Genomic DNA, 22,338 nt, shown 5'->3' with positions numbered 1-22,338 from the left:
AGTGTGATTGTATAGTGAACAACAAATCGGCGCCCACGACCCACGACTATACTGATAAGGGATATACGAGCGTGATATGCAGACAACGTTTAGGTTAGTTCGAAACTATCCTTGATTTACAATTGTACAATCGATTAGGAAAATTATCAATTATTACTTTACAGAAACACGAACATCCATAGCAGCCACATTACCCTATATAGTTATGCAAAATTTTCTTTCATACATTTCCAAAGTGGAGAATCACTTGAATTTTCTCCAGGAAATTTTTACCGTTCCTCTGAATTGTTCACGTGCATTTAGATAATAAGAATGCAACTTCAGGGTGCATGTTAATTCATTGAATTCGATATTCTTTTACGTTTGCTTATTATTACATATACTCTTTCACAATTAAAATATGTTATTGTTATTATCATTACTATTATTATTGTAACCCAATAAGTTATTCAGGAAAAGTATAGTACATTTTTAAATGAGAAAATATTTTATACTAAATGCAAAGCCTGTATAGATGTATTGTACATTATACCTGTATAATAACTGTATATTATAACAATTTACGAAAATTCAAATTAACGAAATACTTGCTTAGCCAAAATTAATATATCATTGCCATATTATCATTATTATATATTATTATTATTGTAACCCAATAAGTTGTTAAGGTAAAGTACATATTTTATTTTAAATGGAAAAATATTTTATATTAAATGCGAATCCTGTATTTCATATATTAGGTTGTGAAGAAAGAAATGCATGATTTTTGTTTCCTTGTTTTAATTGCAATTTTATATCAATAAATATTTATCTTAATTTAATGAGTTATATGTCATTTTAAAGCTTGTTTTACGCTCTATTTAATTATGCTTTTGATGTTTAATTTTATTGAAATTTTTCTTAAATTATTTGGCTTTTATTTCAGGATGTCAAAACGCGATTTTCGCATTATTTTTTTCTACGAGTTCAAACTAGGCCGAAGTGCCGCTCAAGCGGCTCGGAATATCAACGAAGTATGGGGCGAAGGAAGTGTCGACGTATGCACAGTGCAACGCTGGTATCGCGTTTTGACATCCTGAAATAAAAGCCAAATAATTTAATAAAAATTTCAATAAAATTACATATATCAAAAGCATAATTAAATAGAGCGTAAAACAAGCTTTGAAATTACATATAACTCATTAAATTAAGGTAAATATTTAATGGTATAAAATTGCAATTAAAACAAACAAAACAAAAATCCTGCATTTCTATCTTTACAACCTATTTATTATACATATGTATATATTAATATCAATTTACGAAAATTGAGATTAATGAAGTACTTGCTTCGTCCAAATTAATATACAATCATTATTATTCTTGTAACCCGATCAGTTATTCAGGTAAAATATTTCATTTCAAATGTTGAGAAAATATTTTACATTAAATGCGAAGACTGTATTTTATATAATACACATTCGTGCACTTAAAATTTGCTTCGATAAAAGTAAAAAATTCACACATTTGGGTACACATTAACTTTACGTTTCAGACATTTAAACATAAAATACACGTGATGAAACAAAGTAAGAACGTGCAATATATACGCAATTCGAATATTATTTATTCTCATCAATTGCCCAGAACGACAAAATTCGTTTTCGTTACGTGGCAATAATGTTACAAAGATAACAATAATAGCATGTTCGTAAGCAGAGTTCTGAGAAGCTTTGAAGTGACTTTCGCATTAACAATCCACACCACAAACACATAACGTTGGTTGCAGTCGATGTTGCGAAGCAAATGCTTGCGTTTATTCGCAGAATGAAAGATCAAACGCGCCGAACTATGTTTACCGTCGGTGCACCTGTTATATATTCCGCATTAGCATACACTATACACTATGTGCCTCGAACGAGTATGTATATGCAATTATGGTGTGATAAATGTCGATTAAGCCTATTGCTATCAAATTGTGCGCGGTCGAACGATCTTAATGCGCTATCCAGAATAATTTGCTTACGCTACATTGCATAAAATAATCAAAAATACTGAATTTAAATGGAAAGAATAATTACACGAGTTCTAAAAATTGATCAATATTAGTCATACATTACCTAAAAAATATGAAAATATGCCGGGCCGTGAGAGCCTCAAATCTCTGATAAAAAATATGAATTATCCTAATTAGTGTATCTAGAAAATTATTTTGCATTTTTTAAATTTGTGTCCAATTTGTTATTGTCCATTTTTTAAATATAGTAAACTTAATGTATAATTTCTGTAGACGAAGAATTATTTAAACAAATGACAATGTATATTCACCTTTGGCTCTTGCATCTTGCAATTAATGCAAACAATTTGAACTTCGAGTAAAAATTCGCAGTTTAGTTATAATTTTGCAACGTGTTAGTTCGGTGCTCTGCATTTTCAAGATAAAATGTTATCACTGTGCTCTTATCGAAAAACAATAAAAATTAAACGGTCTACTCTTAGAAATGTGAATACAGAAACACTTAAAACGATGCTAAATATTTAAACACATGATTATAATTCCAAATTTTCTAAAACTGTTGCATTTTAATAGAGAAGTTGCAGTAGGTCGCGGACGTTTAATAAGAGCACAGAGCGGTTAAGAAACAACGCGTCGAGTTTAACAAAGCTCCGCGTTCTGCATTGGAAATAGTCTCGGTGTAATGCCTTGTCACGTACTTTCGCGGTAACGTAATTTATATTAGCGAAATCATGGTTCTAGTTTGCGTAAACATCGATCAAATTTCACTTTTAATATTAGCTTAGGTGATCGCAGAGGCATCGATCTCTACGAGTGACCCCAAAAGCGCGTTTACCGCTCGAGTGGTTCCAAGAGGGAACCATCCAGTGTTGGGGATAAAATTTTAACAGTTACAGCAGAGATCTTTGCGACAGTTAAATGAAGAATCATACAACAAATTTATTTCATCGGGTATATATTATTTAAAAAATGCCTAAAAATTTAGACGGGCACATTTTTGCTACTTTGCTACAATTTTAATGTTAATTGTGAACCTAGTGTTAACCAAAAACTCGTCCTCACGTTGATGTGCCCAACTGTTTTAGACAAACACAGTTTTACTTGTTTTAAGTACAAACAAATTCTAGTTCGGGTCGCATTACTTTATTTTACAGGTTGTTTTAGGGCAGGGAGTTCCAACTTGTTCTCCTCGGAGAGCCGCAAGGTCCCCACCATTAGTCTTTCTTTCCACTACGTAGGGCGGCACGGGAATAGGGACGTAGTTCTACGTCAGGCGTGAGAACAGGTGGAGCCCCTCAAACGCTCCAAAAGCCTCCCCCACCAAGCTTTCTTTCGGTGGCACACCTCGCGGCTCCGATGCACGTCAACGATGGAGTCTAAGAGTGGGGGAAGAACCTAAGCGGAGAAGGTGCCGCGTATGACTCGCGAGCTACAAGTTGGAACTCTCTGTTCTACGGCAACGATGAAGTCTAATGTGGGGTGCAGGGAGATCTGCGAGATCCTATACCCCACTAGGAGCTCAATATGCTCGTTTGCTGTCTTCGTCAAACGATTCGGCCAATTGCGGAGGACTTGTAGCGCGAAGTAGCGATATCGCGTAGTACCTACAAGTTTTTCTGTGCCATCTTTCGTTGGACCAGTGCCGCCACAATCGACCAAAACTATGAGCATACTCCAACTCCAACATCCCACACTAAGACCGTAGACTGGTCACGTATTAGTATGATCATCAGAGAGGTGGCAAAATGTATTCCCCTCGATTTCCCCGATCTGGCGGCACTGCGTTGGACGTATAATACCTAAGCGGGGAAGGAACCGCGCGCAGCTCGCGAACTATATGTTGTAACTGCCTGGCTTAGGGTATAGATAGTGCCGAAATCATACTACCTTTGCGGCTTCTGAAACTTGACGACTACTTTGGTGTCTTTGGTGAGCGGTTCCGCGGAAATGGCTTGTCTCTTGGACCTCGGGCCACGTCCGATGACACCGGGAACCAAGCTGAAATCCACGATTTGCCGGAACTTGTCAATCTCATTCTGAAGGTAGCGGATGGTAATGTCCCGTTCTTCGATCGCTTTCTCCAGTATGTCTATCACTTCGTCACGGCGACGCAACGCCTCCGTCCTCTCGTACAAAAGTCTCTTCAGGTCCCGCATCGAGTCCATGGTCCCACGATCTCCTGTCAGCACTTCGATCAGGATCTACTTCTCGCGACAATTCCCACCGATCCACGTGCCATGCACGTGTATCACTTATTTCTTAGAGGACACTAATTTTGAGAGCGCACCAATCTCCTCCCAACCTTTCAGCGAGTTTGATCGGTTCGTGACGGTGTGACGGGGGTCTTAACTCTTAAGCAAACTACTGGTGCCTATACGATCCCACTCAAATTAATGAATTATTGTGTAATCGTTATTTTGTTTTTCTCTTTTGTGGATTTACGTGAAATTTTACTGTTCACGTTTCTATTCGCCATTTCGATGAAGAACCTAATCGTTGTCCTACATGCCCTACAATATCGAGTCAAACTATGATCAAGATTCTGAAGAGAGTCTAATAAATATGTTATTATAGTCAGCGGACTTTCAAACTTCAAACAGTAGAAATTTAAAGACATTTAAAAAATGTAAAAATATGGAGACGTTATTTTCAATCATTTGAACTTATTTACACAAGAAATAAATCTTTATTCAGTTTCATTTCCATGCAAATGATGTATAAACATTTTATTTTGCATAAAGATCCGCTCTCTCTCTCGCTCCCTCTCTCTCGCTCCCTCTGTCTAGTTATTAATTTCCCTTAAACGGAAATAAAATTCTATTTTTTTGCAGTTGATACACAGAGTGATCTAAAAATGTTGTACTTCCTTAAAAACGCTGATTCTTGAGGTTTCGTTCAGGAGTTATTGACGAAAAACGCGGACCAATGAGAGCGCAGCAACAGGGGACGGATTCCGGTTCGCCAACAGGTCCTGTTGAGCGCGGCGTTGACATTGGCGGAGCTGAAATCCGTCCGCTGTAGCCGCACTCTGATTGGTCCGTATTTTTCGTTAAGAACTCCTTAACGAGGCCGCGGCGAACATTTTCGCAAAGGGAAAAGTTACTGCAAATAACCTCAGGGATTATCCTTTTCAAGGAAATGAAACATTTTTTGGACACTCTGTATAGGAGGAGGTTGTAGTTGTTTTACATGTTTTACAGCAAAATGAATAATAGTGAGCGGAAGTAGAGGTTTTAAACCTTAAAATTAGTCTTTTGTTTGTATTGCTGTACGATTGTTTTCACGAAATTGTATAATAACAGGTTATTTCTCGTCGATTTCTCGAGAATCAGAAGTTTTATATCAAATATTTTTTGGATCTGTATATAAAAGTTTGATAGGCTGTCAACTTTATTTAAGGACTCTATTTAAGACTTAGTATTGTATAAATAAGCCTTGGAGAATTTATACCAATTCGCGTGGGCTCAAGCATGAAAATCCACATTCGCGTGAACGTCCGTCTATTTATGACAGCGGATGTTTATGCAAAATTATAGATTTTTGGAAGCATTTACCAGATTCTCGATCGAAATGAAAAATGAAGTACATGCTGACGTTGCACAAGTCAGTCGCGGTCTTCAAGCAATTGTATTTTGTAGATTCGTATGTGTTATAAATACATAAAATTATATAAGATTCCCCGGATTTGCATTTCGCACGATAACTATTTTATTTGCATTTTATGCAAATACACGAACACAGTATAGTAAGACTTCTTAAAATTCAACCGCTGTTTATTATTCAATTATTAATACTGAAACAAGTGATAAGTAACATTGGAAGGTGGCAATTCTATTTAGAAAAACTTGTGACATATACAATTTTGTTAAAAAATGGTAATTTTCATTTCCATCTTGTCACCGATTAATACAACTTAATACGATTAATACTTAAGCATTTAAAAAGTTAAACTTTCCGAAATAATTCCTAGATCTACTGCAAACTAATAACAAGTATTTATATAATATTTACGTAATCGTTTTAAACTAACATGAATATCACTGCGCAATCTCGAAACGAATTTGTCGCTACCAACTAACGCTGGCACGATTTCAAATCGGAAAAATGTTTTTTCTGCTAATAGTTGAAGAGCTTGGAGATGCCATGTCTAATTTCTTTTAGAGCGAATATGATTGACGATTACACGGATATTTAAGAAATCTTACAATTTATTATTTTTATACATACAAACGTATTTTCTAAATCAGTGCTGTCTGATATTCTATATTGAACGTTCATTAATCTTATTTACTTTACCCTACGACACTCTAGAATATATCGATCTAGCAAACAACTGCTTCAAATTGTTATCACTTCAAGAGGTATTTCCTTCATAGGTCGAATAATCAATAAGCTAGTATAGTTCATAGATTGACTCAAGTCTTCAAAGTCGTACGATCTACCAAAAATAACTCGATCTATTTGAAATCTCAGGAGCGATACATCTGGAGTCGAGAGAGATAATAAACTATTTTGAAATTCGTATGAACACAGTGATGTGTACATGCTCTATCTGATAATCGAAATTCTGGATACCAGTATTGATTGTTCCAGTCACACTAACACTTGTAGTTGCTGTGTTCGTCAAGCGATTCAGCCAATTGCGGATGACGTGTACCGCGGAGTAAGGATGTCACGTTGTTCCTACAAGTTTCTCAATTGATGGACGATCAGTATATCAATCTTTGATACTTCCTTGAAAGCTCTACAGGGTGGTCATTTTATCTGAAGACATTGAAATATCTCGAGAACTATGCATCGGATCAAAACAAGTGGGTAATGAAAGTTGTTCGTCGCGAAGGGGGACATCCAATGATACTAAACTCGACCCCCTGGGGGTGGGGGTGGGGCAAGATAAAAAACTTAGATGGGAACCCCCATTTTTCATTGCAGATTTGGATTCTCCAGGAAAAATACACATGCACTTTGGTTCACAGATGGCGCTGTAATGGACAAAAATCAAAATGGGTAAAAAATCGTTGAAAATTGGGGATATCTTGAGAAATACACATCAGATCACAAAAATAAAAGTAGACGTATTTGATATTTTTAAGAATGCTATTCAATAACACCATAATTGATCCCCCACCCTCACCTTCTGAGGGGGTGGGAGAGAGAATTATTTCAAAATCTTCAACGGGAAACCCTTTTTTATAGCAAATCTTGGTTCTCCATTGATTTCTCCATTTGATATAATATCAAATCAATAGTTGATTTTATAGCAAATCTTTTTTATAGCAAAAAAAGGGTTTCCCATTGAAGATTTTGAAATAATTCCTCTCCCAGCTAGTTATTGAATAACATTTTTAAAAATATCAAATATGTCTACTTTTATTTTTGTGATCTGATGTGTATTTCTCGAGATATCCCCAATTTTCAACGATTTTTCACCCATTTTGATTTTTGTCCATTACAGCGCCATCTGTGAACCAAAATGCAAAAACTCCCAGGTCGAATTTGCGTATTTTTTTCTGGAGAATCCAAATCTGCAATGAAAAATGGGGGTTCCCATTTAAGTTTTTTATCTTCCCCCACTGCCACCCCCAGGGGGTCGAGTTTGGTATCATTGGATGTCCCCTTTCGCGACGAACAACTTTCATTACTCACTTGTTTTGATCCGATGCATAGTTCTCGAGATATTTCAATGTATTCAGATAAAATGACCACCCTGTATAAGTAGACAGCGGATCTCTATGCAAAATAAAAACATTGTACCTGAATTTCAACGAACTGGAGTGAAGTGGAAGTTTATTTCCTTTTTAAATACGTGTAATAGAGTGAAATTAATGTAACAGTGTTTTGTAAATTTTTATAATCACTTTACTGTTTTATATTACAGTTATAAGTTAATTTAGAACATAATGATAGGCGAAAAGCGATTAGTTGTAGTCGATTCATAGCCATTTACTGCAACATGACTAATTTGTTTAAATTCTTTCTAACCTTCCCGTTGAATAAAACCATCTTCTTAGTTCTATTCTATTTTATTTTTTAAACTTTCACTTGCAATATACATATAAAAAGGAGGAACCAAAGTATATCTTCACATGCAAGTATGCATTGAACAATTGATTCGCATAAAAATTGCAAAATTTGACAAGTGTAAATACCCACTTGTACTGGTCTTGATTATTTTCGAAGAAAAATGGTGATGTCAGCAATGTTTAATCTTGTATCATTATTAACAGTCGACAAGAATTGCACACGTGTCGTGACTCGTTTTGAGCAGTTCACAATTAAAGAACCTCTTAAGTAATTAACGTGTTAGTTAACAAAGAGCTGACGGCTACAAGGCATCAGCAGAACGAAATGAAGAATCGATATTCAAATTCTGATAGAATGTACAATTGGAGATACTCAAGGTCCCATTTTTTCCACAAGAGTCTTCTAGTACCGCTGTCTGCCGAGAATAATTGAAGTGTCCGATGGTATTTTTGTTTTTTCTGCAGTGATTTGTCCGGCTTTGAATTAACGTATTCCGATTACGTAACGGAGGTTTCAGAGGCTCAGCGTTCTTGAGCGTCCTAGACCAAAGTGAGGGGTACCAGTGCGTAATACTTTCGAAAATGACCGTGGAATAACAATGATTGACAGTTGTGATTGGCAGTCTGTGGAAATTGGGACGGATTAAGTTTGTCGAGTTATACATTGTCTCGATCTTTGAATATTCTCAGCTACGAATTCCATGCCTTGCCCACCAACTAATTTACACCACAAATAATTTAAATAATGTTCGTGCAAAATACGAGGAAGACAAAATGTGATATTTGTAAATAGAAATATCGTTTCACAAGATATTTGTAAAAATTCAAGCAAAAACCTGTTAATTCTAGTTAACACGCACATCGTTTAGTATTTTACAAAATTGTAAATAATGTTCGTGCAAAATATGAAGATATCGTGCAAGATATTTGTAAAAATTCAAGCAAAAACCTGTTAATTCTAGTTAACACACATATCGTTTAGTATTTTACAAGATTGTCAATAATACAGAATGCGTGAAGAAGAAGTCTACTTATTACTGAAAAATCGTCGACTTTTAGTTCTTGCAATCAGTTTCAAAAGTTCATCTGTGATTTTTTCACAGATTTCAAAGGGAAAGCAGTCCTTCAAGTACGGTAAAGCCTTGATCTAGACAAGGAAGGAAGGTAGGATCTAAGAAAAACGTGTTTACAAACAAATAGTAGAACCTCAGGATCTAAGAAACAGCACGGTCCCGAGGGGTTTTCTTAGATCAAGACTTTACTGTAATTGTGATCAAGGGCGTGAAAGTACTATACTATAATTTCATCCTTTAATTTCATGCAGTATATACGCTCCTATTTATAGTCAGAATGTTCATAAACTTTATTTCACAAAGTAGCTAAAGTTGATCGGAAAAATATCACCATAATTAGTGAAAAAATGATAGCCAATTTTGAAAACTATTTTTGAAATTCTATAACTCGGCTCAACTTTATAAACGTTGAAAAAATAATTTTAAGACAGACAGATTAAGCAAGATTATTTGGTCACCATTCTGAACAACATTTCCGTTTAATGTTTTTGTCAATGTAACAAGCAATACTATAAGTAGACAGCGGATCTTTTATGCAAAACAAAAATGTTCTATCTGAATAGCAACAAACTAGAGTGAAGTAGAAATTCATTTTCTTCCTTGATATGTTTAATAGGTTGAAAATATAATAACATGACAGTATTTCTAAATTTTTCTAATGTTGTTTTACTGCTTTATATTACACCTACTAATTTTCAAGATGTTTTAAAATACAGAAAGCGCAAAAATTCAGTCATTATTTTTACTTCAACCCAATATTAAAATTGGCAATATATAAAATTAACACCTAAACAAAATTGTGAGGAGATTCAGTTAAGAATAATTCGTCGACTCGAATGTCACCTCAGGTTACTGTATTATACAATAACAATTCACATTGAACTCGTTTCAACGTTTGATACAATTTCTAAGTAACTGTTGTTTACAATTAGACAGCGGATCTTTATGCAAAATAAAAATTGTCTACCTGGATTGCAACAAACTGCAGTGAAATAAAAATTTATTTTCTTTCTTGACATGTTTAGTGTGTGTTCTTGAATTCTTCTAATGTGTATACTATTTCATTTTTGTCTGAAATGCATTAACTCCGCTGTCTATTTATAATAAAATTTAACTATTTGTATTGTTTGCTTCTCTGAAAATTTTCCCGTTATCGAGGAACTTGTGAAGTGTTGAACTTCCCAAAAGTTGCACGTGTTTATTTGAAACTAAATATACATTCTCGACAATTCTGATGGAATCTTATCTGGGCCGACAGATTGTTAACAATGAATCGCAACGTCGAGTCGATTAATCACAGACCACCCGCATGATCAACGAATCCTTTTTAATATTTCAATGAATTATTCACTTTTCACATCACGTGCACAACACGTCACATATTTGTTTAGAAATCTTCGAAAGTTTCAACGAACTTCGACAATACACATTTAGAGAAGAGTAGAAGCGTAGGATAGTTGTAGACACGTGCGATTTCGACTACTCCAAAAATTTGTACGTATGTTAACGACCCGTATTCGACCAGTGGATGCAAAGCTGACGTTACATTATTGAAAGGATGATTTAATCAATTGAACGCGGACAAGAGGCGAGAAGTACCGACGCTTCGGACAGCCTCTATCAAACTGATTACGAGATCGTGAATTTGTTCGAAAGAACTCGATGACTTCGGAGTTGGCGCCGATCGATCGCAGTTAGATCATAGGACGGAAAAAAGATATGTACCACTAATTGTACGCTGATACGGGTTTACGTATTATTAGGTTGTCGCGCTAAAATTAATTTATTAGATAACTTTGTGTTGCATCCAACCGCAAAACAATTTAGTCAAAATATATTGTCAAAAACGGAAAATGACTTATAAATAGACTGCGGATTTTATGCAATTATAACAAAAATTGGTACGTACAATTTGAAGCAGTGGACATATTTAAAAAATTTAAGAACACCAACGTACTAGTTTCAATTCAATAAAATAATTAAAACAAGAAAGAAATTTTTATGTAACGTTTATTTTGCATAAAGATCCGCAGTCTAATTATGAATAATAATCAATGGGCAGCGGATTTTATGCGTTTATTAAAACTACTGTCACATTATTTACAACCTATTAAGCATATTAAGAAAGAAAATAAACTATTTCACTCTAATTTGGTGTGATTCAAGTAGAAAATGTTTCCGCTGTCTGATAATCAATTAATAGGAAAAATTGTAACTTTTTTTGTTTGTTGAAAAATAACTAGTTTAATTTTGAACGGTTGTTCGTTTCATTTTTACAACGGAGCTAAATGAATTTAGAGGACAAAATATTATATGATTTTAATTTATTCTAAACAATGAATTTAAAAAATTCGTTATAACGTGTATAGTCACGAAAATATACGTAAACCTGCCAATTTTCGGATAATAAAAGACAAGAGTTTTGAATATCTAATGAACATTAATTCATTAATTAATTAACATGTAACAGATTCTGCAGAAATGAAGAAGTTTCCAAGCTATTCTTGGATATATTAAAAACGAATAAAATTTGTTATTGCACTCATTACAATAGAGAGCGGATCTTTACGAAAAATAAACATTTTTCACAGCTGTTCCACGAAAAAGAAGCCATTTTGGAATATTTTCCCTCGTTAATAACTTTAGCGGGTTGAAAATATTATGTTGATAGTCTCCAACTCTTTTGATCTTTCTGTTATTGCAAATTGCAGATACCCATTTGGTAAATATTGAGTTTATAAGAGACAGCTCGGATGACCTTGACATATGCTATCAAGGTCAACATTCTGAACATAAACCCACTTTGATCATAAATGCATAAAATTCGATAAAAATTAATTTTTTAAAGTATACCACCCGTAAATGTTGCCGTAAAATGATATTTTTTGCGTGTTCAAGGTTACAGTGACCACTAAAATGATTTTGTATTTTGAATTGATCCATTTACGGTTTCCGAGTTTGTAATATTGAAAGGATTGGAATGATTATTGAAATCGTAATTTTTAACTGTATCATTTCACGATTATTAATGCAATGTTATCAAAGATGAGATTACAAATCGAAAAATTGTATACATTTATAAAAATTCAAATAAATTAATGAAAAAAAGAAGAATCGATACATATGTTATATTTAGCGTGAATGTTTCCAGAGAAATAAACGCTCAGTAGCGCAAGCTTTTCTGTCGAAGCGTTACATTTCACGCATTTAAATGAAGATTGACCAATGCTTCGACTTGAGCAATTAAGTGAAGTGGGACGAAGCGATTTGTCGTTGCATTAGAATTGTACAGCTTATGGAATATTTTGCGGGAGTCTTTTAATCAGTTCAATTGATAAATATTAATACCTGCTTGGCGAAATCGAGTTCGTGAATTAGATGATGAAAATAAATTCAGACATTTACACGACACGCGGGAAACATAAATCTGCGTGATTCATGTCGACAGATTAAAAGATAAAATGCCGGACAGTATATCTTTTGAATATCATCGATCAATGTTACATAGTTGGATAGGTATGGACGGTAAATACGAAAACAACGGAAACGAATTAGCAATTAATTTAGACGATGAGAAATCTTGTGTTATTTATTTAAAAGGACATTTTGTTTAGTACGATAAGCATGCACGCGTTGATATGAAAGTTGACGTGAATTGTATAATTCTTTTCGCTATGATTTTATATCAACTACAGCGCTTCTCTAATTTTTCAAAAAACGTGGTCTAATCGAAGATTAACACTGGACCTACCACAGGGGGTCAAATGACCCATTTTTTTATTTGACAATTATTGAAATTGTAAAGGTGTTTTCATGGGATTTATTGAATATATTTTTTGTGACTCCAAAATATAAATAAATTTAATTTCATTATTTTTATAACACTTAATATTGAAAGCACTATTCGAATTACTTTTAAGTTTCGATAATAATATTTTATAAATACTATTATAAAAGATTTGGTATATTTTAGTAAACACATTTGGTATATTTTAGTAATCATATATGTAGAAAACTTGGGAAGTAACTGCACGTAAAAATGGTTCGTTATACACTTCAACTAATTTATTTATTTCAATTTCTATATAAAATAACATGTTAATTGAAATAATTTTTCAAATAATGTTACTTTAGGAGTGCTCATGTTTGATTAGTGTCTACATAAGGTCCTTGATTTATCTTTCAAATTGAAATACAATTCTACCCTCCTGTTATCGACATTTAAACATTACAGTAAATGTGTCTATACACTGAATACAAATTTCTTTTTTCTTCCTGGACATAAATAAGGACAAAGACATTTTAATAATATTTTAATCAGTTTTTAGAAAACTATTCATAAGAAACTTCTAGATACTCCTCTTAATTCGACACTTTTACAATAAAAGAAAAGCAAAATTCTACGGGATGAGATTTTGCTGTTTTACAATTACTGAGACTGTGAAGATGCATTTGTGAAGAATTATTCAATGAACTTATTTCTTTGGACATAAATATTCTAAGAAAGATCACTAAAAGTCTGAATAAATGCTCTGTATAATGCTCCCTAAATATAGTGTTAACTTAATAAACAAATTAATCAACAAACGCATCAGTATCCATCACGATACCAACAATCGCACCGAAATGGTGCAATCCAAGTCGTGCACATACCCAGGACGTTCTTAACGAAAAACAAAACAAAATGATTTCTTTGTAGAATGCAAAATCTTCTAATTCAATGCTCGAGTAAATTCACAAATCCCCTGCATCAGTAACCATCACGACACCAAAGATCGAACAGCTCGTAAAAAGGTACAGCTAATTCATCCAAGTAATCCCATAAACTCGCTGAACCGAAATGGTGCAATCCAAGTCGTGCATATCCCAGGACGTTCTCAACGAAAACCAAACAAAATGATTTTTTTGTAGAATGCAAAGGCTCCTAATTCAATGCTCGAGTAAATCCACAAATCCCCTGCATCAGTAACCATCACGACACCGTTGCTCGCACAGCTATTACAATATAAAAAGGTACAGCTAAATGGGACTACTTTTATTTACTAATCCGATGAGAATTCGTCGGAGTAATCCCATGAACTGGCAGAACCGAAATGGTTCAATCCAAGTCGTGCATATCCCAGGACGTTTTTAACGAAAAACAAAACGAAATGATATTTTTTGTTTCTACAAAATCTCCTAATTCAATGCTCGAGTAAATCCCCAAATCCCCTGCGTCAGTAACCATCACGACACCATTGCTCGCAAAGCTCTTACAATATAAAAAGGTACAGCTAAATGGAACTACTTTTATTTACTAATCCGATGAGAATTCGTCGGAGTAATCCCATGAACTGGCAGAACCGAAATGGTTCAAACCAAGTCGTGCATATTCCAGGACGTTCTCAACGAAAACCAAACAAAATGATTTTTTTGTAGAATGCAAAGGCTCCTAATTCAATGCTCGAGTAAATCCACAAATCCCCTGCATCAGTAACCATCACGACACCGTTGCTCGCACAGCTCTTACAATATAAAAAGGTACAGCTAAATGGAACTACTTTTATTTACTAATCCGATGAGAATTCGTCGGAGTAATCCCATGAACTGGCAGAATCGAAATGGTTCAATCCAAGGCGTGCATATCCCAGGACGTTTTTAACGAAAAACAAAACGAAATGATATTTTTTGTTTCTACAAAATCTCCTAATTCAATGCTCGAGTAAATCCCCAAATCCCCTGCGTCAGTAACCATCACGACACCAACGCTCGCACAGCTATTACAATATAAAAAGGTACAGCTAAATGGGACTACTTTTATTTACTAATCCGATGAGAATATTCGTCGGAGTAATCCCATGAACTGGCAGAACCGAAATGGTTCAATCCGAGTCGTGCATGCCCCAGGACGTTCTCAACGAAAACCAAACAAAATGATTTTTTTGTAGAATGCAAAGGCTCCTAATTCAATGCTCGAATAAATCCACAAATCCCCTGAATTAGTAACCATCACGACACCATTGCTCGCACAGCTCTTACAATATAAAAAGATACAGCTAAATAGAACTACTTTTATTTACTAATCCGATGAGAATTCGTCGGAGTAATCCCATGAACTGGCAGAATCGAAATGGTTCAATCCAAGTCGTGCATATCCCAGGACGTTTTTAACGAAAAACAAAACGAAATGATATTTTTTGTTTCTACAAAATCTCCTAATTCAATGCTCGAGTAAATCCCCAAATCCCCTGCGTCAGTAACCATCACGACACCATTGCTCGCAAAGCTCTTACAATATAAAAAGGTACAGCTAAATGGAACTACTTTTATTTACTAATCCGATGAGAATATTCGTCGGAGTAATCCCATGAACTTGCAGAACCGAAATGGTTCAATCCAAGTCGTGCATATCCCAGGACGTTTTTAACGAAAAACAAAACGAAATGATATTTTTTGTTTCTACAAAATCTCCTAATTCAATGCTCGAGTAAATCCCCAAATCCCCTGCGTCAGTAACCATCACGACACCATTGCTCGCAAAGCTCTTACAATATAAAAAGGTACAGCTAAATGGAACTACTTTTATTTACTAATCCGATGAGAATTCGTCGGAGTAATCCCATGAACACACAGGACCGAAATGGTACGGTAAACCCAAGTGTCACATGAACGGAACAATCCAAGCGGTACTTTTCCAGGACGTTCTCCACGAAAGAAAACAAACGGAAAAAGAGAAGAAGAAAAAAAGAAAGAAGAACACTGTGTGGAAGGAAGTAGCACGCGAGTCACTTGGCTGGCGGTGTACGCGGCACGGCCGCCACCTCAAAGGTTCACCGTAAAACTGATCGGAAAGGACCACGGGGACCAACGAAGGCTGTTGGTCGCGTAGGGCGGTAACGACTGACAACCGGCCGGTTCGCGCACAGTCTATTTTTGAGATATAATCGCGACACGGGCTTCCTCGAAGCCAGAGAACAAGCGCGCACACGGTCCGTCGACGAGCTGGCTGAGACGTCTTTCGAAAAATGGCCCCCTTTCACCGGGAACCCTCCCCCCATTCGTTCACGATGCTCTCGGCTACCTGTACGCAAGCCCTGAGAGTGCGTGACCAGCGTGCCCCATGGGGCCATCGATCCCATTTAACCAACTGTTCCATCGATTTTGTTTGGTCAAATTGCTGCGGAAATCTCCGAGCCGTGTATTATCGCACGGATCAACTATTGCCTCGACTGGTAATTAAGGGGAATCCTGGAGAAATTAAGGGTCCTGGATAAATTAACCCTTTGCACTCCGAATTATGTTTCAATTTTATTGCCAAGAACTTCCTACCATTTTAAGTATTTTCTTTGAAATTTACTTCAATGGACAGTTCCTTGACTGATTGATTTTAAACAATTTTGGTTATTAATTATATTAGACTTATTTAATTATATTAGACTCACACACTTTGTTGTAATTTATATTTGTGGAACTTTTTTGGTTAAATTGCTGCCGACCTGGAGTTTTCCGAGCCGTGTATTATCGCACTATTGGTTCGATCGATAATTAAGGGGGACCCTGGATAAATTAACCCTTTGCACTCCGAATTATTTTTCAATTACTATTTTAAGTGTTTTCTTTGAAATTTACTTCAAAGGACAGTTCCTTATTGACTGCTACTTATTTCAAACAATTCTGTTTACTAATTGTAGTAGATATAGCTCTCAAATTTTGTTGTAATTTATATTTCTGGATCTTATGTTTGTTTTTAACTAAAAAATAAGAAATTAAATAAATAAAGGAAGAAACAAATACATATAAAATAATCGTTTTTTCTTTCTCTGATATCGAGTCACACTCGACAAAAGAGTGCAAAGGGTTAAGGATCCTGCCTGAATTGGATAAATGATCCTGGAGTGAGTTATTCAAATTAACCCCTTGTCGTATTTTAACGACTCACACTCGTCATGAAGATTTTAACAAATATAAATGCTATGGTTTTTCTTTTTAGATGAAATAAAATTCGATTCGTTTGTAATCAATGTTGAAGCATTAAAATAAATGTAGCCACACCAAAAATATAAATATTTTCTTTTCCCTTCTACGACATTTTTGGGAATGAAGACGTTTTAATCACTGTAACTGTAACTAATATGAACAAAATGATGAAGGTCATGTATAGCGAAAATGTTCTGGTTCAGGTGCTATGTCCCAATTCTAGAAATCAAAATGGTTTCTAATGTAAAGGATTAATTTTTTCGTTTTCTTGATTTTACTTTAAGTTTGTTGACATTTTTCAGATTGATAATTAAATGGTTGTCTAAGAACTGACGACTTTCATATAGGACTTAATTTCTTGAAGAGGACATTTAAAATACTTTTAAAAGTTGACAAAGAATTAAATATCTTAATATACATAGAGGAAAAAACTAACCATTTTACAGTGACGAAAAAAGGATTGAATATCTTAATATACATAGAGGAAGAAACTAACCATTTTACAGTGACGAAAAAAGGATTAAATATCTTAATATTAATAGAGGAAAAAACTAACCATTTTACTGTGTCTAAAAAGAAGGAAATGAGTGAATTTTCACCCTGAAGAACGTGACACTCACTAATCCTGAACAACACCCTGAAGATCCATGTTATACCCACTAATCGTTAAAAATTACTATATTACAATTCGAAACAATATTCGTAGCATTAAATTATGTTTCCATTGTTTATTTATAAAGGCCGCATTCAGGGTCATTAGCGACCGCATTGGTTAACATGAAATCAATTAGCTATAAATAGATACCTGCATTAGTGTTACGTGTATACTACTGTATACTGTGTGTTAATAATAAATTGTAAATAAAGTGTTAATAAAAAATATAACTAGGATCTCGGTGTTGCATAAAATGATAATAAATAATATTTCTATTCCCACTAACGAATTTAAAATAATAATATATAGATAAAATGCTGATTCATGAAATAGTTAACTGTGAATGTAAATTGTAAGAAAACAATGTTCTAAATTGCGCTATATTTACGTACGAAGAATGCGATAACGAAAGTAAAGTTATACTAAACCAATTTCTCAAATTGAACAACGTTTGCATACGAAAAAATACGGTGCATTACGTCATCGAGCACAGTTTAAAAACCTATTAGAGATAAGATTAACAAGTTAATTAGAATGCACCGTTTCTGTGACACAGGTACCCGTAACGTATTATAATTAATTTTAAACCGAAGGTTAAACAAGGGAACACCATTTCTAAAAAAATGAATTACAACAAACTCGAGTGAAATCGAAACTTATTTTCTTTCCTAATATGTTGAACAGATTGAAAATAATGTAACCGTATTTTTAAATTCCTCTAATGTTTCTACCATCAATATTGATGATGGATTAAAATTGTTAAAATTTAAATTGTTTATAGTACGTATCATAAGATCGAGATATCACGAAGAAAAAGGAATATTTCACTATATTGAGTAATACAACTATTGTATGTATATTCAGCACGAGTACATACCTGTGTAATTTACTAGCGATTATTTATTGCTTTTCCTGTTTTTTTTTCTTTATTATTATGAAACACCACGGGAAATTAAATCGTCAAATGGAAATTATAGACGTGAGTTCTACCTAGACGATTAACTATTAATAGACTAGAGCCGAGTACAATTACATGTTCCTATTTGCGGGAAAACGCGCCTGTAGTTGTTGGACTTTTTCAATCAACCTCTCGAACAAAATCGTCAGAAGATATTACACTCACCTTTGTCAATACAATAAATAATACTATGCCTAATATCAGTAAGGAATATTGGAATTTTGATTCTTCGTAAGTAATTAATTTTTAAATAAATATTATATAATTCTGCTAATTATTACAAACTTACAAACTTTAACAGATTCTTCAATTAATTTTTTGTTTCGAATACAGTCTTGTAAAAACATAATGTAGCAGATACTTCGTTCAGATCTTGTATGGTCTTGTAAGGAATATTTAAAATTCTTTTTTAATATTCTAGATTATTCTTTTTCACGTAAATATTAGGCGTACAAATAAGTTTTCGGCCTGACAATAAAAACGGCTGTATTAATAATTCGAACAGAAACATTTTCTTCCGGTTGAAGGATTTTATAATACCAACCTAGTAGAGTAAATTACCCGACTAATAGTTTAACATAACCTCAAAATATTATTATAAACCACAATAAACGAAATCAGTTGCCAAAAGACGCATATTAGGCGTTGTATGCTTTTCGCATTTCAACTGAAAAAAAAACAGTTCCGAGGTTTAGGAGATGATATGTGAGGCATTGGGAGAAGATGCTGTATCTATCAGCACCATCAAGAAATGGTTCCAAAAGATTCCGGAGTGGAAATTTCGACCAGGAAATTTCCTGATGAGGATTTGGAGCAATTGCTCGAAGAAAATCCTTGCCAAACGCAAGCAGAGTTTGCTACTGGGTTAGCCGTAACGCAACAAAACGTTTCCGTTCGGCTGAAAAAGCTAGGAAAAATTCGAAAGCAGGGTCGCTGGGTTGAACACGTGCTGTCGGGAAGCAACAAATTGAGACCACACGCAGCAAAACCGACCAGTGACGCTCTGGATTCGTTGGACTGGGAAGTTTTGTTGGATACATACTTTCAAACAGTTGAAGAAGTCGAAAAATGCCTCGCAGACTTCATCGAGTCAAAACCGCCATCTTTTTTCCACCAAGGGATTCGTCGTCTGCCCGAGAAGTGGAAGAAGTGTGTAGAAGCAAATGGAGACTACTTTCCCGATTAAAACATACTTGTATTTTAAGTAAGAAAATATTGAATTTGACGAAAAAAGGCCGAGAACTTATTTGTACACCTAATACTACGATACACTTGTGCAGACTGACTAGGCTTTGTTCTTTTTATTTTGGGTACAGTTTTATTAAAGCAATAAAAATGTAGCAATCGTGTAAACGCGATAAAAGGAGTTGATAAAAAGCATCTACTGATGCTCCATAAAGTTCCAAGGTGAGAGTTCCCATTCGTCAGTGCCTGCAAACTGTCATCTTTCTCGTTGCAATTGCAAAATGCCCATACACCAGTGTCTCAAAAAATACAGTTGACCTAAAAATTTTCCCCCTCACTCGTAATCCCAGCTGACAGTATAATTCGCAATGTTGGTAAACCTGCCGGTCATACTTAGCGTATCTCTAACAATAATCCACAAATATCTGCAGCAGGGATTCATCAGTGCCCACAAATTGCCTGCACCTTGCTCTCTCTTTCATCGCGATTGCAACATGTCCATCCATCAGTCCCAAAAAAGAATGGATGACGTCACCAGGTATTATAAGTTATGCTGTACCTTGCAGCCACAGTGCACAGCATACATTTTTCATTACGTGTACAAATTAATCAATTGTGACCTTATGTTAAATTCAAATCCTCTACTCCCATCATATTGGAAAATCAAAATTAATTTCAAGTTCAAAAGGTCAACAATATCTTTTTATTCTGCGAAATAAACCATAGGTCAAAACTCAACCATCTCTTAAAAAATTATGGTGAAGTTTTTTCATTATCAAACTGATTTTATTTGTATTATATTTTCGATATATTTTCCAGGCAAAGAAATAACTAGGAACGGCTTCGTCAATTGCACGCTACAATAAACTTTATCTGGCTAAGGAATGAAAATATAATATAAATATTGGGTTGGCAAGAAAGTAATTTCGCTATTTTAAGATGAAATAAAAATTTCTTTAAGCAATGAACTTTAATCGATCAAATATTTTCCATTTTGTTCGATGATTTTATGCCATCTTTCTGGTAGCTTAATAAAGTTATTGGCTATTTTCATAAAGCTGCGGCAGCTACGTATTGAATAACGAAAAATTGGGTTTCATTTCAGCTTAAAATACCGAAATTACTTTCTTGCCGACCCAATAAAATCAGTTTAATAATGAAGTAACTTCTAATTTTTTAAGAAAACGGTTGAGTTTTGACCGATGGTTCCGGTTGCAGTTTCTATCCTTGTGATGAAAAGAATACGATGCAGTAAAAGAAATGATTGCCCCTCTGACCTTGATGGTCAAATCTAATTATTATGATTTGTGATATTAATTTTCCAAACGTCTTTACACTCGATCTAGTAACATGAAAATTAATTTTCAATTCTGAACAAATAATTCCACCACTCGCATGGCACTCGACGTATCAACAATTCTTGAAAAATCGTGAATTCCGCTTTCAGATACTTTTTGGACCCACTGTACATACTGTTGTACTTTTTGTACTCGTCAAAGTTTCGTACATTTTGCATTGTTCATAAACTTTCCTCCGCTCTGCAGTTTTCCTTTAGTCGCGTACACAGTTCCCACGCGATTCCCAAACAAGACCTTGCCTTACTTTTGAAGGTGTATCCACAACACGGCGGAGGACGATCGTGCTTAACTTGCACGTAGATCCTTCGACGAGCCGATTATGGTAGGTCTCATTTGAATTATTTAAGCCACGTACACCGTGTACCCTCTGTATTTCCGTTTCGTAATCCAGACAATAAGCACGGTCGAATTTAGCTAAAATCCGGCGTTGTTTTGCAAGGCGCCTTCGTTAATGGCGGACACTTGCTCAATGAACGCTGCAAATTACATGGCGAAATGCGATGTTGCATGTGCAAACGTGCCTTGACGTTTATCGTCATCCTGGTGCCTATCTGACACATCATTGTAACAGATTTGTACGTGCACGCTGTACGGTGTCGAGTACAGTAATGCCTCGATGTACGTGCGAAACATGTGCACGATATTTGAACATTATAGCAAATGTGCCCTAGGGGGCCGGCGCACAGTGGTCTAAACGGGCCATTTAGCTGGACAAAATTATTCTGGCATTATTTTAAGACTTAAAGCCGTAGTTAAGTAGGTAATTGGATTCGTCTTGACATCAGCTACAACAATATGTAATAAAAAATACTTAGTGGCGTTTAAAAAATTAACATAATTATATTTTTTTATTAAAAAAAAAATTTTTGTGAAATGTTTTTATTGGGATTTATAGATGACTGAGTATCGGTTAACTTTTGTTTGAAACATTTTCTTGCCAGATTATCCGAAATGTTCAAAACATCGTGGTGAGAATTGGGCATTTCCACCGAAAAACTTCCGAACCGACCGTTTTATGTAAGTGTTTATGAATCACAAACGACAAAAGATAGCAAAAACTGATTCAAATAAAAGTTACATCGTATTTTTAGGCCGACAAATTTGTACAAAAATTTTCTAAAAAAAAATCATTTT

The 22,338-nt window shown here is 34.8% G+C and overlaps 1 protein-coding gene across 2 annotated transcripts in view; it reads right to left on the bottom strand.

The window, feature by feature from the left end:
• LOC143211396 (cGMP-dependent protein kinase, isozyme 2 forms cD4/T1/T3A/T3B-like) overlaps positions 1-22,338 on the bottom strand; it is a 181,119-nt gene that overhangs the window by 84,863 nt on the left and 73,918 nt on the right. Inside the window, exon 1 of one of the 2 annotated variants that reach the window (XM_076429043.1) lies at positions 3,884-4,522. The exons of the other annotated variant lie outside the window; for it this stretch is intronic. Coding sequence (XP_076285158.1) covers positions 3,884-4,161 — 278 coding nt within the window. The 5' untranslated portion in view covers positions 4,162-4,522. Of the gene's footprint in view, positions 1-3,883; positions 4,523-22,338 lie in introns of those variants that run through there. 2 annotated transcript variants of the gene reach the window in all.

Source organism: Lasioglossum baleicum, chromosome 8, assembly GCF_051020765.1.
Source record: "Lasioglossum baleicum chromosome 8, iyLasBale1, whole genome shotgun sequence".
NCBI lineage: Eukaryota > Metazoa > Arthropoda > Insecta > Hymenoptera > Halictidae > Lasioglossum > Lasioglossum baleicum.
This window is presented reverse-complemented; position numbering and strand designations above follow the sequence as displayed.